This window comes from Channa argus, chromosome 21, assembly GCF_033026475.1.
Source record: "Channa argus isolate prfri chromosome 21, Channa argus male v1.0, whole genome shotgun sequence".
Classification (NCBI taxonomy): domain Eukaryota; kingdom Metazoa; phylum Chordata; class Actinopteri; order Anabantiformes; family Channidae; genus Channa; species Channa argus.
In genome coordinates this window covers 7,984,478-8,000,953 of record NC_090217.1, presented here as the reverse complement: position 1 = coordinate 8,000,953, position 16,476 = coordinate 7,984,478, and the positions used below count along the sequence as shown (strand labels likewise).

Sequence of the window (16,476 nt, the reverse complement as noted above, 5' to 3'; positions counted from 1 at the left end):
TCTTGCTCTACTTGTCTCTCAGAATCCACTCTTCTCCTTACACATAGTCAGATTGGTTCCATATGCCGGGGAAGAGCTCTCGCCTGAAGTTAAATGTATATATTGGCCCCTGTACTAATTTTCCCCTTGTGCTGTCCCCTTCTGCTAGTACTGTACAGCCCTGTTAAGTGCTCTGTTGCAGGCAGCAGAGCCTCTGTTTTAATGGCTTCTGTTCTAAAAAACTCCTAAGAAAAGGGGTGATCTACTCTGATCATGACTTTCTTTAAGGTGTCACGGACATTTTCTGACTTCTCGTTTTTTGACTTTAATGGAGCTAACAGTTGGAGAGTTTTGTGAGATACTACATATTCATGTTGATATAACGCTTGTGCATTAATTCAACTACTTGCAACAGAATGTACTGGTAGAAAATGAAATGGAGATTCGCTTGTCTTTTAATATCATGCACGTGTGCATTTTTGACGTATACAGCAAACATGTTATTCTCTCTCCTTCTGTGTTATTTTGAGGGGAGACTGCGGAGCGCCGGTTCTTCCTCTCCTCCTCCCTCTTTCTCTCTTTCGCTCTCAGTCTCGTCTCCTCTCTCACACCCCACACTAAATCAGGCTCTTTGCAATAGCCGAGTTTTCATCTCAGCTAGAAATAACTGGCAACATTCTTAGAATATTTTGGGAAGGTTGTTTTTATTTTTTTATATTTTTTTTATTTTTTGCATTTTTATGTCAGTGCAAGAGGCTGTTGTGGTTCTTGGTCCTAAAACATGACCAAAAGTATACGGCTGGCGGTGTCGTCCCTCAATTCTTTATTTTAGTCCTGTTGTGCTCATAAAACATGCCCTCTGAAAATTTATGAACGGGCTGATTTGCCATCGTTTCACAGCTCAAAACACGAGTGTGTGGTTGAAAGTCCCCTTGTGTGTGTCACCCAAAGCTTTTTTTCCACAGATATATTGAATGCATGTTGGGAGAAAATCAAATTTTGGTCTTAAAGAGGGTGAATAGAATGTTTGTCACTGTAATTCATTTTCTATCTTTAGCCAAGACGTTTGGTGTAACTCTGTGTTTAGAGGGCTGGTATATGACACATGCTTTATTTTTTAGATGGACTGCAGGTTGTAATTTTAGGACAGCATATTTTTCTGTATCTCTGTCTCAACCTCCAAAGTGTGTATGGTGATGGTCTGTGGCTTAAATTGAAGAAATTTTACTTTTGTGTACTTTGCATCTATCACACTTTTTCAGTGTCTACAGATGGCACTGATATGATTGCTCTATCATGATAAAATATTTTAACTTGTCATGACATGGATTTATGTGAACAAATACATTTGGAAAGAACCATAGTTGAACTTACATGCTGCAAGTCATATATCCCCTGGGCTCTATGTATCAGTTCACTCTAGGCATAATGGGAAAATGTCATCCCTTCCTTACACAACCATCTGTTTAAAGAATGTGCATATAGTTCCCTCCTGCCCCCTTTTGTGGTCCTCTTCACTGATCACTCTGACAAGTGAACACGTTACTAGACGGGGGAGATGTCATCGCACATCAAAGTCTGTATTGACTGTGCAAATGATGGATGTGTTCCATCAAACCAAGAGAGCAGGTCTGTTAGTATACAGTAGCCTGTCATGATAAATGTACTTTTGTGGATGTAAAGTCCCATTTGCTGAAAACATCAAAAAGCATTGTTGTTTATGTCTGTGTGTGCGTCTGTATGTGTTTGTGTGTGTGTGTGTGTGTGAATGTTCTTGCCACACTTGGTGTGAACACTCAACACTCTTGCACTCTTGTGATTTCCAACCCTTAGACTGTACTGTAAGTGGCGTTTGTGTGTGTGAGCTTCTTCTGTATTTTGTTTCAGCAAGGTAAAAAAAAAAAAAGTGTCAGGTCTGGCATGCATTCATATAATTAGACACCTGGTTTTGTGCGTGCATCTGTGCCACATGCATGAGCTCACAAATCGGTATCTTTTATTGTGCTGTTGAATCACTGTTTCTGTAATTATGTGTGATTGCAAACTGCTGTTGGCTTTTACTGTTGTGTGTGTGTCTCCGTATATGAATGTCCCTGTGTGTGTGAACATGGGTGTAAAGGCATCAGAGTCTTTTGTGTGCCACAATCTCTTTGTGTCACTGCTTAGCAGTGTCTGCGCTTGTGTCTTGGGCCCACAGGTGTTTGATGGTGCTCTTGATGCCTGTCAGGGGACGATTCTTAGTTAACACCCACACTGTGGTGGATGAAGGGAGGAAGAGGAGTGATGGTGTGGGGAGGAGATTTGCTTTTAATGAAGCTAGACATACAGTAGAAGACGCAGAAAGAAGGGAGGCTGGTCGTTAAGTGAAGCGTCACTCATCCCCTCTCCTTCTGCAAAGCCGGCATAGTAATTAAGTCAAATAAATGACAATGAGGAATCCTCCTGGGAAGGACAGTGAAACAAGTGCAGAGCAAAGAGAGGGCTGGGTATTGAAGTGGGACAGTCACACAAGCACAGAGTGAACGAGATGCAGAGGCCCCAGAGTAGGACAGTCACAAGAACAAGCAGGGTCTGTGATTTAGGGCAGTCAGAAATACTGAGGATGCGAACAGGGTCCCATGAAACCATTCTCATACAAGTGCTGATGACAAGCCTCCAGGGACTGATAGTCAGACAAATGTGAGTGATTTACTTCCTCTGGAAAGGACAGACAAGCGACTGCAAAATGAGCAGTTTAAAAGGTAGAAAGACCGAGAAGTGGAGGCAGGTAGATAAAATGACCTCTCATGGGACGGTTGGCGCAGCATAAGTGCAGAGTAAATGATTTCCCTCTGGGGTCAGTTAGACATTCAGCAAAAAGGATCTGGCTTTATGGGAACAGAACGATGATCACAAGAGTTAATGATTTTCTCTTCTCCTTGAGACCAAAATAGCTCTTTCCTCTCTTTGACTAGCAACTTAAGAGGGAGGAAGAAATACAGTAAAGTAGTATTTAAGTAAAAGTTGTCTTTCTTGGGAAAGATATTGCACATGTTGCTATGACTTAATCAAAGACCGATTTGTTTGACTAACTGATACAAATCAATCTTGTGTTGAGTAACTGAAAGAATCTAATAGCAGCCTGATTTCCCACTAAAACTGTACTTTAAATTCCCAGCAAAGCATGATGCAACCACACAGCTCTCGCTTAAAGCTTCACTGTTTAAAAAGTGCAACTATTCATTGGCCCTTCAGCATTTCAGATCCTAAATACATTATGTTGAAGAACAGCAACGCACCTGCCTGCCTACAGTCACATTCCTCGACACAATCCATGTACACTGGTTCATACTGTAACTAATCATCAGGAGGAACACTGACCTCTACAGGTCATTTGATGCACAGACAGCACACCGAGATGCGTAGAACTCCAAAACGTGACCCAATTGTGATCCCTAAAAAAAAGCGTTACAAAAGATTGAGCATCACTTTAAAACTTAAAAGGTGTCGTTAAACAACCTGGTAATTATCGAGCCTATAAAGTGACCTCTTTGCAGCGGCCCCACACTGGCTTTAGGGGTGGAACAGAGGAGGAAAGAGAGTGAGACTAAGAGACGGGGAATCTGGAATTGGCTCACGAGTCTTCAAAATAGACACTTGGTGTGGAACCGCACTCAACGCAGTCTGGACTCAGCCCCATAATAAGCCCTGTGCAAGCGCGAACCATGTGTGTATGTGTGCAGGCGCTCCTGATTATGAAAATATGTGTTGTGTTGTTTGTGGGTGTTTGTATATGTGCTAGTTTATCAGTGTGTTTTGTCTGTTCATTGCTTTATATGTGAATGAGCGTCTGACTGAGTCATTTTCTGTCGTGATCGTTTCTCCCTGTCGTATCTGTCCATTCTTCGGGCTGGGGCTGACAGAACGGATGTAGATAATTATAAGGTGTTCTCCCAATACGCCAACTTTGGAGATGTCTGCCTCCCTCTTTCTCTGTTTCTCTCTCATCGCTGTTTTCCTCCGACCCCCTCCTCCCTCTCCTGTGGTTCAGTTGCTTTTCAAGGAACCACAGCACCGCAGACCCAAAGTACAATCTTCAAGTAGGCTATGTGTGTGTGTCTGTGTGTGTTTGCAATTTAATTTATTTTTATTTATTTTTTTGGTTTTCTCCTTTTCCTGTCTTTATGATTGCAGCTTTGTTGATACATATCTTTTGGCTATCCTCCTTTTAACCCTTTAGAAACTAGGCATATTTTTAGGCATCCAGCTCAAAATTGCATACCCAGAATTAAATGAGTATATCTCTGAAACCAGAAGGCCTATTTGAATACTTTTTGTGTCATAGTAAAAGGAACACTTTATTAAGATGTGTAAATATTAGTATATATGTTACTCATGAAGAGTAATTGAATATGGCACACAGCAAAAAAATAAATAAAAAAATCAAGTTTCAAAACAAAAAACAAAAGCATTTTCATGACGAATATCCCTTTGGAATGATGCAGCTGCAGCTTTAAAACTCTGTCACATTATAGTACGACATGTGAACATTATCTCTGCAGTGGTTGATTCTAGAAAAGCGAAGCAGAACAAAATTAGAGAGGTTTTAGTACAGACAGTTCAGGCGAGGTCTCCAAATGTGCCATTTTGGCAACATCTGTGCCGTTTGAATTTTTCTCATGTACAAAACTATACATTTAATTTGTATATCAGAAATGTTGTTCAATACATCCGAATACAACAGTTTTTTTTTTTAATTCAACCAGACCTATATAAATTCCCTATTCCAAAAATGACCACTTGATTCTGCTTGCTCAGGGCTCTAGCTCCGCAACAGATTGGTCAATATGAGTAAATGAGACCTCCTTTGAATCGTTAGAAGCCACACCCACCGAAATGAGATTGACGGCACTGTGAGCCAATCAGGATCAGCAGAACACCGGGCGTTGGGGAGGTGCAGGCAGCTGCACATGGAAATTGTAAGTGGTCCACAGGGCCTTAAACAGCGTCCGAAAAGACCGGATTGATTTGAATGTAACACAGAGGCATAGGGCTAACAGGAAATAGTGTGGATTTGCCGTTCAAATAAACTTTTCACTGCAAAACAGCAAAGATAAAAGAAATTTTACACCTATCGGTTTGCGAAGCAATTTCTGTTTTTATACTTTGGCTTCTATCTCTCTGATGCTTTCGTGCAGAGTACTTTGACATACATCTTTGGAATCTGGGGAGTCCCTGCTTTCATTTGAGGAGTGTATTGTGGGTTCTGTGTAAAGTGTTGTAGCGAACGGGCAAGAAATGTAACGAGTGGAATGACGCTGAGGTGCTGTATGGAGTTTGATATGTAGTAATTTTTTTAGTTGTGTTGTGTGTAAAAAGGGTTTTAATTTGATGTGCAACACCACTATATTCTTTCGTGATTAGTCTATTGTTTCACTATTGTTCACAGCGCCACCTAGGTCCACCAATTGTGGGACGCTCTGACTTACGCACTGAACTACCCTCATCTTTGCTCCCACACAGTCACAACCCAGTAAAATAAACCGTTGTTTTGCAGCGGGTTGTTTTTTTAACTGTGCCCCTATGTTACATCTGAGAATATTACATTTCCTCACACTGACTCACACAGTACCTGACCGCAGTGTTTGGTAAGCTCCCACCACCCTAGTCCACAAGTCGAGAGATGGTGTGTGGAAGTGCACGTACATGTGTGTTTGTGCTGATGCTCATTGCCCTGAAGGTTATTTTGGAGTGGCACAATTGTTGATGCAGAATAAATGACTTTTTTTCACCAAATCACTGAAAAACCCTGTCACTTCTTGGGTGACCCGGTTGTCATTGTTTCACACTGTATCTTATTATAGGGATTTTGAGCTAATACAGAAATGCAGGAGGAGACATGTATTATCGTTACCCTGTGCTGCATATTTTGCTATAATTTGTGAGTCTTAAGATCTTTTTTTTTGTATTGGTCTGTGGTTTAAAAGTTGGGTAAATGTCATGTCATGTATTACCCCGTGTTTATAAATTATATCGATATCTAGTTTGGAAAATTACATTTAAATCAAATGATTTTCCAAGAACAATATTAATGTGTTTGCTCACAGGAAATTCTACCAATGTGTGTTTGTTTAAAGATTGATGTGTACACAACAATTGTGTATGTACAGTGTACATTTATGTCTGTGTGTACATAGGCACTGCATAGACATGCACACATGAAAAATCTCTATGCATCTGTGTTTAAGTTGTAGGCTTGGGTTACAGCGTGGTGGAGATTGCTGAACCATGGGTATGAATGGGTCCAGCCACCTGCTAAGTCTTGTCAGTCGAATGGAGAGAGGGCACCATTCAATCTGAACAGAGTCAAGTTACAAATAAGGGAGACATCTCTGCAGAAAGATTGACTGAAGACCTGATGGACGGCAGACAAACTCATAAATCAACAAAGGATAGTGGCAAAAGGAAATGTAGAGGAATTTGATGGTTAATGATTTTCTTTAGCTCAGTATGAGTGGGGACCGGTAGTGATTTATAAAAATTGCAGAAGCCATTAATGGCGTTAATACTGTCACGATTTAAGGTTAACTTAAAATACCAGTACCTTTAAATCAGAGAGTTCTAATACTCTATTTATTCGCTGACATATTTCTTTTCATAAATATCAAAAGCAAATACTAAGGACGGCCATTAAAACCTTTTACATTTTCATATGTGATTTTTAACACCTTTGGAAATGACAGAATCTTGATATTGTGTAATTTTCTTGTCTAAAGGCACTTCAAGACATGCAGACACTATTCATTTGTTATGTGAACCCTCATTTTGTCATACAAGATCCTTAAATTGTGCTGTGCAGAGCTGAGATGTGCATCTGTGCTTGAGGATTTGTGTTCCGGTCTCTCTGTCGCGTCAATGTGTTTGCTGTCACATTTTGCCTGGGATACATTCAGATCTGTACTTCTGCCTCATTAATTTCTAATAAAATGGCAGAGCTGACATTCAGCTACACCGTGCAGCTGACAGGCTGCACTAACAGGCAGTGGCTCCAGACATGGCCACGCTATCCACAGCCTGGTTCCTCCATCAAATTGCCTTACCATAGCACTATCTCCCTCTCTCTGCACAGCTTTTCAGAGGAGTGATTTTATGATTTGTTAGTATGTGCGTGTGTGCGTGGATACACATGGCACATTTCGCCTGTTTGTTCATACTCAAACAAATTTGTAATGGTGGCTGTATTTGCATATAAACGTGAGTGTGTATATTTGCAAGTGTTTCTCTCTTGAAAACAAGACCCAGAGAGGATGAGAAGTCTGGTTATACTGTGCGTATTTAGTGGTGTGTGAGTGGGCTTTCAGTGGTAGGCATGGCCAGGCCTCTAGCCGTCTGTGGTCACAGGGTTGGTGGAAAACCACTCTCTGTGGTCCAGCCGTCCAATGACAGGAGGAGACACACAGTAATGAAATGGTTCCATATACAACCACTTTTGTTGTATGAGCTTTTTTCTGTGTTCGTGTTTCATTTAGCTGTCATTATCTTTGAATTCAATTTTATTTATTTTTTTGTTCCTGGCTTTCTGTTTGTTGCTTTCCCTGCTTTTCTTTCGCTGTCAACTTTTTATCTATACTCTGCTTTTGCATTCAGAATCTCCTCTCTCTCCCTCTCTCTCTCTGTCTTTCTCTCACAAGGGACAACAGGAATGTTGTGCGGTGATGAAGTCTGGTGAAATTCACCAGATGCGTCATAATATAGATTATTTGTGGTTTGGGAAGTGGTTACGTTTTCCTAGTTAGGCCCTCTGATACATATCCTTTGGTTCAGCATTCTGAGTCATATCCAGAGGATGTCAATATGGTATTAAAATGTCCAGTAAGACACATTACTTTGAACTGTTGCTGTGCGTCACTTTCAAAATTTCTATTTCAGTTTCTGTTTCACCTCAAACAACCCTTTGTAGTCGGGATAATTGGGATAAAACAAAAGGCTATAGTTGCAATTTACATATTTAGCTTCCTAACTTTTGATATACACAAACGGTGTTTGTAATGAATAATCAGTCAACACACACTTTGTTGTGGGCTCATTCTCTAATCTTTTGGATTGAAGCATACTGTGCACGGCAGGTCTTCTTAATTGTCCTAGCACTGTGTGTAAGGTAGCATGTTTCCTGTTAGAGCTGTCACTCAGCTGCACCTGAATGAGAAATTCAGTGGCCCAGGTTGTGTTATACAGATGGTAGTCATGGAAACCAACCCACACCTGCTACTCTGCTTAGAAAGAGAGAGACAGGGAGGGAGACCGGGAAAGAGAGGGGCGGTGAACTTTTGAGGCATGCCTGAATATCCTTGAGCTTAGGATAATATTTGAACACTTTGTTAAGCAAAGCTCTCAGCAAATTTTCATGGCGGCCGTCTCGTCTTTTTTTTCCCCTGACACCTGTGTTTTGTGGCTGAGGCCGTCATGAGAGCAGCAAAACGTACACCGCACCTCACGCAGAGAAAAAAGAGGGCATTCGGAGGCAAAGATTGACGTGCCAAACCAAACCACTGGAGATATTGCAGTAATGTGTTTCTTTTCTAAAGCTAGCCTTCTACTGGAAAGAGAAACATGTGTAACGTTTTGCACTGTGTCCTTCTGTAGCTGCGTTTTCTTTTCAAACTGTCTTTTTACCCTACCCCGGTCCATGGACTAACTCTAGTAACACACAGACCTACTGTACTGTAATTTCAAACCACAAAAAACTCAACTTGTGAGTCAAAGTCATGCACTTTCTGCCAGATGCAGAAGATAAAGAGACAAAGATCACTGAACAAGAAATGAACAGGTGAAACGTGTCACACAAACACGTTTTATACATATCAATAACTCCTCTTCCCTTGGTGAGCATTTGCAGTATATATGAACAACACTTGCATATATACTGCAAATGTTGCATTATTGTAATGGAATATTACCTATCAGTTTAATCTAAGTCAAGTGTTTTTCTCTGTGGTGCTTTTATGTTTTATGTCACTCAAACACACGCTCACGCTAACCGTGCGTACACACATTCAGATAAATATAATTTAATGCCCTGTCGCCTTTCTTTCATGCAGTTTCATTATTCCACTATTGCGTGGCATGTAGGCGTCTAAAACGCCTGTCTGTTTGGAGAATGGGGGAGTGAAGAGTACTCCACAGACAATTGCACTTGAATTTAGAATGTAGCCCATTTTTTTCCTGGGGCTTTTTAAGACAAGAGCCAGGTTATTTTCCATAATCAAGTATATTGAGTACAGAGACAAATGATAATTTATTTGAATGAATTGCTTGTGGTTGCCAGTTTCAAGCGATGTCCTTTAATTTGCACTGTGTGTGCATAGAGTGAATATGAAAATGAAGGCATATAACTTCTGTCTACAATGTGTATGAATATGTGGATATCGTATAATAAGACAGTGAATGTCCATTTTTCAATCATATGTTAACTGTGGACCGCAATTTGGACCAAGTCACTTAGGGCACACAATCCTGCATGCACACAGGTACATCTTCATAATTGCATCTGTGTGTTTGTGCACGTGTTTTCCACGTAACTCTTTGGCTGTTTGCATAAGCCACTGTGCCTCCATATTTTATGTGTGAAAGACAGAATGTGCGAGTGAAAGAGAGCAGACAGAGGATGTGTAAGAAGAGAAAGTGGGATGGATGTGGGCAGCAGAGACGAACAAAGTGTGTAGCCATGTGTGCGTGTGAAACGAGTGCAGTGCATATCCACACACAGGTATGTGTTAAAATGTCTTAGTGGGTCCAGTGGCTAGTGTAAGCCTGGTGATGGGGACACATGGCATGTGTATGATCACATATACTGTTGGTGAGAGGAGGTGTTTTTGTGTGCGTGTGTGTGTTGGTGGGGGTCCGGGGCCAGGGAGTGTGTTAGAGTTGGAAGCTGCTGAGTGTGCTCACTGTTCTACAAGTTCATGCTGCATAAGCAAAAAAACTGATTGGATTACAACTTTGTCAGGGAAAATGTGTGTGTGTGTCCAAGGAGACTCGATGCGGTGTAAACATTAAGGTTGGAATTAACATATGCATGTCAGGTTAAGGGTGTGGTAGGTGTTTGCATTGTAAAAGCAGAGCACAGTGATTTCATGTGGAAACTGTTTGTGTGTGTGTGTTTGTGCGTGCGTGCGTGTGTGTGTGTTATTCCATGTATATATTTGCTGTGTTATTTTGTATGAGCTGTGTGATGATCTGTCTACGCTCTTGTGCTCTTAGTTCCAAACAAGCGTGTCTGTGTTTAGGTTGGAGGTTCTGAGGTGCTCACGCCCCAGTTCATCCAATTCTCCAAACCACAGTAGATCCCAGCTCAGATAAAGCCCCTTTGTGTGTTTTCGTGCGCACAGGCAACCTCGTCTTTGTCGGAGATCACCACGTGTTGAAGTATGCGTGTGTGTGCTTTTCTTTTCTTTGGCCCATCTGGGGGAAACCTTTCGTGACGGACCTCAGTGGCTGCCATTTTGGAGCATACTCCCAGCCCTTAGGTCTAGCTTCAGAATCTCATTTTCAGCTGATACAAGTCATCACTTGTCTTCCAGCAAATTGTGAGAAAAATCTCTCCTAAGTGAAAATAGAGAGAAAAGAATGGCAATAGTTATTTGTTCTCTGGTTTGTTCATTTACTGTTTGTCCCTGTGTGTCAATATCTGGCATTCTCTTCTCCTGGCCTTCTGCCATATTCCTTTTTTTATTACTTCATAGTTCAAACATACAAAGACCTCCACGGTTGTTTTGTCGAATGGAAATAACAGTTCCTTACGTCCCTCCTCTAAATTCTTTCCTGACCATGCAATGTCAGGTCTGATTGGTAAAGTGAGAAAAATGAGGTCTATCTGATTGGACACCACTACAACCAAATTGCTCTAAAAAACATCTAAAAATGTGGACGTTTAATTTCCTGTTACAATAGTAATCTGCTGGTGTGGTACTGTAGCATTGCCTCTTTTGTGGCAGTGATTTTGTATAAATGTGACTGCCATGATGTGGGTTAGCATGGAATGGCCGGTGTAGGAAACAAGATACCTACACACACTGAAACCCACACACATACGCTCAACCCATCTGTGGTACAGTACAAATTCTCACACAAACACACATCCACAGACCTCCATTCATGCCCACACCCACCCACTCCATTTCCTTAGCCTCAAACTTAGCCTCAAACTGCAGCCCAATTGATGCAGATGAGCTGCAAACGTCTTTCTTAGGTGACGGCCGCTCCCCTCTCGCAGTCTGCATCCACCCCAGTGGCACTCGATACACAGAGATGGTTTGACACACCACTTCCTCCATCGCCATCTCCCATCAATCCCTTCTTTTATGTAGACACAGATGTCCAAGATCTTACACACTGCAAGTGGGCACAGATGGCTCCTATAGCAGCCCATCAATCAGAGCTTTGTAGGGAGTGCAGGGAGATCACAATACACTGGACTGCACGCTTATATATATGTGTTTGTGTGTGTGTGTGTGTGTGTGTGTATATATACTGTATGTGTGTGTCTGTGTGTGTGTGCTTGTGTGCACATGTGTGTGCTTATATTGTTTTTTCTGTGTTGTGTGCCTGTGTGTGTCCTTACTATAGTGTATTTGGTGAAACTGATGATAATGGATTATGAAGTATGATAGATAGGGTGAGGGTGATGTACCAGAAGACTGTAGACAAAGTGCAAATATAGAGCACATGTTCTGTGTTCGGCAGAACAACCAGAGGCAGATTATGAATGGATTCATTCAGTTTTATTTAATTTAATTGAGCTACAATTGTATTTTACAGAGCAAAATGGGCTGGTGTTGGTGTTTGTCGTAAGAGCTGTTGTTCTGTTAGTAAGATATTACATTGTTCAATCTGTTTAATTAAAGACAGATATTCTGTTCAGCTTGGCCTCCCCGCAATAGAAACATCTTTTTTTAATTATGAAATAATACATGATTGTGTTAATTATTGGGTGATGGCTTATTTTTATTTTTTTCTCAAGAATTCAAATTCCAAAGATATTCAATTTAGTGTGAGACAAAGAAACTGAGAAATGCTGCAAAAGATCATATTTTAAACGCAGCAACCAGAGAATGTGTGATATTCTTTGCATGATAATTAATATCATGAATAAGAAATTGTAACAGATTGTCTAATCTAGGTGGATCAACTTTTCTACTCATTTTAGTTCTAATGTTGAATGAAGAAAGATAGATATTCTGGTTTGTTCATATATTGCCTTGAACTCTCAAATGATCACTGGCTACTCTCTGTGAACTTAAGCCTGTACTTGTGCAAAGTGATATGTGAATATAAATTGAATATTTTGTCCTACTTGTGCACAGAAAATGGTGTGAGACGCTGTACATATTAGCATTTGAAGGACATTAAAATTGTAATATAACCTGTTCACAGAAAGGGTGTTTTATTCTTTGTTAATATACTTTTTCTTAGCGCAGGCTATTTTTCAGAGTCAATGGAACTCATCCTCTTTGGCAGAACGTTAACTGTGAGTGCTCTGCCTAGATGTTAGCCCATATGTAAAGTTTTATGCTGGTTTCCTTTTAGCTAGTGCGCATATTGTTTCAGGGCATTGTAATCCTGAATGGAACCATGTGCAGAAGTGCATGTGCAGTCACAAACTCTTGTCAATTTACATAATAACCCATTCGCAAATAGATGCTGCACACATACACCCACACATACTAACTTACACGCAGTGCCTACCTCTGGCCCAGACTCCATATGAATTATTCAACCAATCACACGGCTGAGCAGTCCGAACTGTGTCCCTGATTGGGACATGCTGTGTTCACTCTTAGTGTCTCACGCTATACCCGACTGATGTGTGTCTGTGTGTGTGACAGTTCATATTTGTGACATGTTTGAATGAAAGGTGAGTTGAGTGTAAATAACTTACTACATGGATTTTAGCCATGAATAATCTGAGTATAAAATGTCATTAAATATTTAACCTCAAGTGGTAAAATTGTTTATTTACTGACTTCACTATGTATGAAAATGTTACTTTATACGTTTACTGATAAATAAAGTCTATTTCTTGTGCTTCTTTTCCAGAGATGTTAGAGTCCAGTAACCTCATCACCTTCAATGGCTTGGCCAACAGCTCAAGCTACGATGCTTTCCTGTTGGATGAGGAACGTGGGAGACTGCTGGTTGGAGCTGAGGACCACATCTTCTCATTTGACCTCGTAAACATCAACAGAGACCACAAACAGGTGAGATTTAGATGTAGTCAAATTCTTTGTAGTTACAGTTTCAGTAGATTAGTGTGGGTTTTTATTTCTTATTTTTTATTTTTGCATGATGTTATTTGATCTTCTCTTCTCTTCTATTCTCACCGCTGATCCCTCTGGAGTTCATTTCTCCTCTCTTTCTCCCCCTCCCTCCATCCCTCCCTCAGTCTGTCTCAGTCCAGACAGGGCTGTCCATAATTCCATTACTCCACCTGCACAAGGTTAACAGTCTTTTTATCTGATTCGGGCTGCTATCATAGACATACAAGACTTGCCTGCAGGCTGCACAGGGCTGAACAGGAGAATCAAAGTGCTGAAACATGCATAGTCAATTCAGAGAGGAAGAGTGTGTCTTTGAAATCTTTTGCCCTTGGCATGGACGTGTAATTTTTCTTCCTCCTTTTTTGTTCCGATTTTTGCATCATTATAAGATAAAGACCAAAAAATCAGTGATTAAGCAAATCTAATGTAATTACCCTGAAATGTGTGATGCTGATTTACAAGAGAGGGAAACTCAGCTGATTTACAGAGCAGATAAAGTCTAGGAATAGAATGAACAATGTGTGCGTGCATTGTATGGCCATAATGGCTGTGCATGCATGTGCATACATTTCCATTGCCCTTTTACATCTGTGTGGCCACCAGCAATAAGGTGAATTCAACTGCACCAAATTGTTAAGAATATAACCATGTTCGCCTACTCATTATAGCTCACACATGCACACTCATATACTCCATGTGTGTTTATAACTCATGTGACACCAGGGGCCACATAAGGATTTGCCTAAGGGATTTTACAAAGCCATTATTTATTTGACAATGAGTCCTATCTCTTTCAAAAAAAGAGTAGCAAAAGCCTTCTTTCACTTCTTTTTTGAACTGAAAGTACAACCATATGCTCAGGATTTGACCCACAGAAAGGAGTTTAACTTTTTAAATCCCATAATTTGAAACAGAACCCACTTGTATACAACATAAAATGTGTATATTGACCCAACAAGTGCAATATACAGGCTAATATTGCTTCTACGTGATTTATCATATTTAATTCACACAAACCTGGTGCATTTTTAAGTCTTCATATTAATTTAAGTCACCTAGTCACCAGTCTAAGTCACCTAAACTCATTTTGATTTAAATGCACTCTATAAGGGAGAGAGTTTTATAAATGGACAGTATTACTAACACTGGTGGTGTGAAATGTGGTAAAGAGAAAAAAGAAGTAAACTAGGAATTGTCAACATCCAACATGACAAATCCAAAGTCATTCTCCTGGAATTTCAGCCATCTTGCTGTCCTCGTTACACTGACTCACTGTCTTCCTAGCGTGACTTTGTCTTTTTCTCATTTTGCACAGATTGCATGGCCAGCCACCGCCTCTAAGAGGGATGAATGCAAGTGGGCAGGGAAGGACCTTGGGGTAAGTCCACAGTCATGATAGAAACATTAGCAATTCTTCAAATTCCTGTAGGATTTGTGTTTTGGTCACCAGACAACATAGAAGTAGGTGTTTGGAGCCAGCATCCAAAGAAGCACAGTATAGTGTAGAGAGGCAGGAAATTAGATCACCTAACAGTGATAGTGTCTCACCTCTGGTACACTGTTGTCTCTGTAGACCATCCCCCAAACCCACAACTGAACACACACTAGACAACAGATGTCCATTCTCAATAAGGTGCACACAGTGTCTTGATGGCACGAGGACAATGACGGATTACCTTGCTTCTGTGATGCACAGTTTAACGTTGGGAGTATGCGTATGTATGTGACTCAGAGTGTGTGCAGTGTGCATATTTATGTAGGAGTGTATTGTTTGAGTTCTCATTATCTGGTGCTGCGTATTTGCTCACATGTGCAATTCTGCGCAAATTTGCTGAACACATGCTACAGGCCACCGACTTTATTTGTGTGCACAATGCTGTTTGTGTGTGTTACTCTATCTTTTGTGTTGCCATTTGGATAGGCCCTCTGTTTGTTATATCTGATCTTAATTTCATGGCTGGATGATTCTCGAGTGCAGGGGCTGCGGGCTTTTTAGGATTATCAAGCATCACATAGTCCTTTTAAATCACAGAAGTTCCAACAGCTTTTCGGGTTTCGCAAACAAACTCGCAACTACACAAGCAAAACTGCACCTTCGCTCCCTCACACAGTTCTGGCAACACAAACTAACACAGAACACAATGATGAGGCATTTGCGTGCTGTGAAAATGTTTACCCTTGAAAATGAGGCAGTGAGAGCAGAGCTAGAGTGCAGCACGGAGCGGCCTTGATTAGGACATTACTAAAGCATTCAGAGCTCCCAAAGAGATGCATTTCTCCAAACCACAATTTACAGCCGTAGAACAAATGTAACAGCTGCCCCAACCCATCGAGAATGCCTGATGACTGTATCATTCTCCTTGGCAAGATGAGCGTGTAACATGTTATAGCATTGATTCAGTGAACAAAGGGTTCAGATACTGCTAGATTATGTAGATTCATAATTTTGTAGAATTGCCTGATTTTCAATTGTTTCTCCAACTACTACAAATATTAAGGGAAGAAATAATAGTCCAGAGTTATTTTACATTTCCATCGCATTTTCCATATCCAGTTATAAACCCCAGCATAATCTTAAAATTGACTTAACTCATCCATATATATAAAGCCACAGACAAATCTGTCCACCCATTTCTCCCATGGAAAGTCATCATCAATACCCAGTCCAAGGAGAGTCATTAATTTTATCCAATAATGACTCATTTATCCTCTGTGGGTGTTGTGGTTTTCACATAATGACATGGTTTGTGATCAGGGAAACCATTTGTCACCTTAGGGCAAGACAGAGTGACTTGCGTAACTCACATCTGTCAGTGTTTAGGTTCAATCTACCTACCACATAGTAAATGAGTCTAACTTAAAGACAGCCATGTAAAATCCTAAACAGAGCTGGCATAAGGTAGGATTATAGGAGTTGGTGAAATGCATATAACAAGGGCGTGAGAATGATGTGAAAGGGACATGTGATCCCGCTGTTCAGCAGTAGGAAACACAGAGGGTAAAGTCATTAAGTTACACAGTCACATACACACAGACGTGTAGGATTGAGGTCAGCCACAAGACATCTTGCAAGTTTCATCTTCTTCTGTGAACTCAGCAATAGCACTGTGGCTAAAGTGTGCAAACTCTGTTGGGATTGTGGGTTAATAATAACATGCACAGTTGAAAGGTGCTAAATACTTGAGTAAAGTCCAGTCAGTTA

At 40.7% G+C, this 16,476-nt stretch overlaps 1 protein-coding gene across 2 annotated transcripts in view; it reads left to right on the top strand.

The window, feature by feature from the left end:
* sema3aa (sema domain, immunoglobulin domain (Ig), short basic domain, secreted, (semaphorin) 3Aa) overlaps positions 1–16,476 on the top strand; it is a 64,282-nt gene that overhangs the window by 33,325 nt on the left and 14,481 nt on the right. For both annotated transcript variants that reach the window (XM_067490476.1, XM_067490475.1), the window contains 2 exons: positions 13,054–13,214; positions 14,590–14,652. In XM_067490476.1, the coding sequence (XP_067346577.1) occupies positions 13,056–13,214; positions 14,590–14,652 (222 nt within the window). In that variant the 5' untranslated portion in view covers positions 13,054–13,055. The remainder of the gene's footprint in view (positions 1–13,053; positions 13,215–14,589; positions 14,653–16,476) is intronic.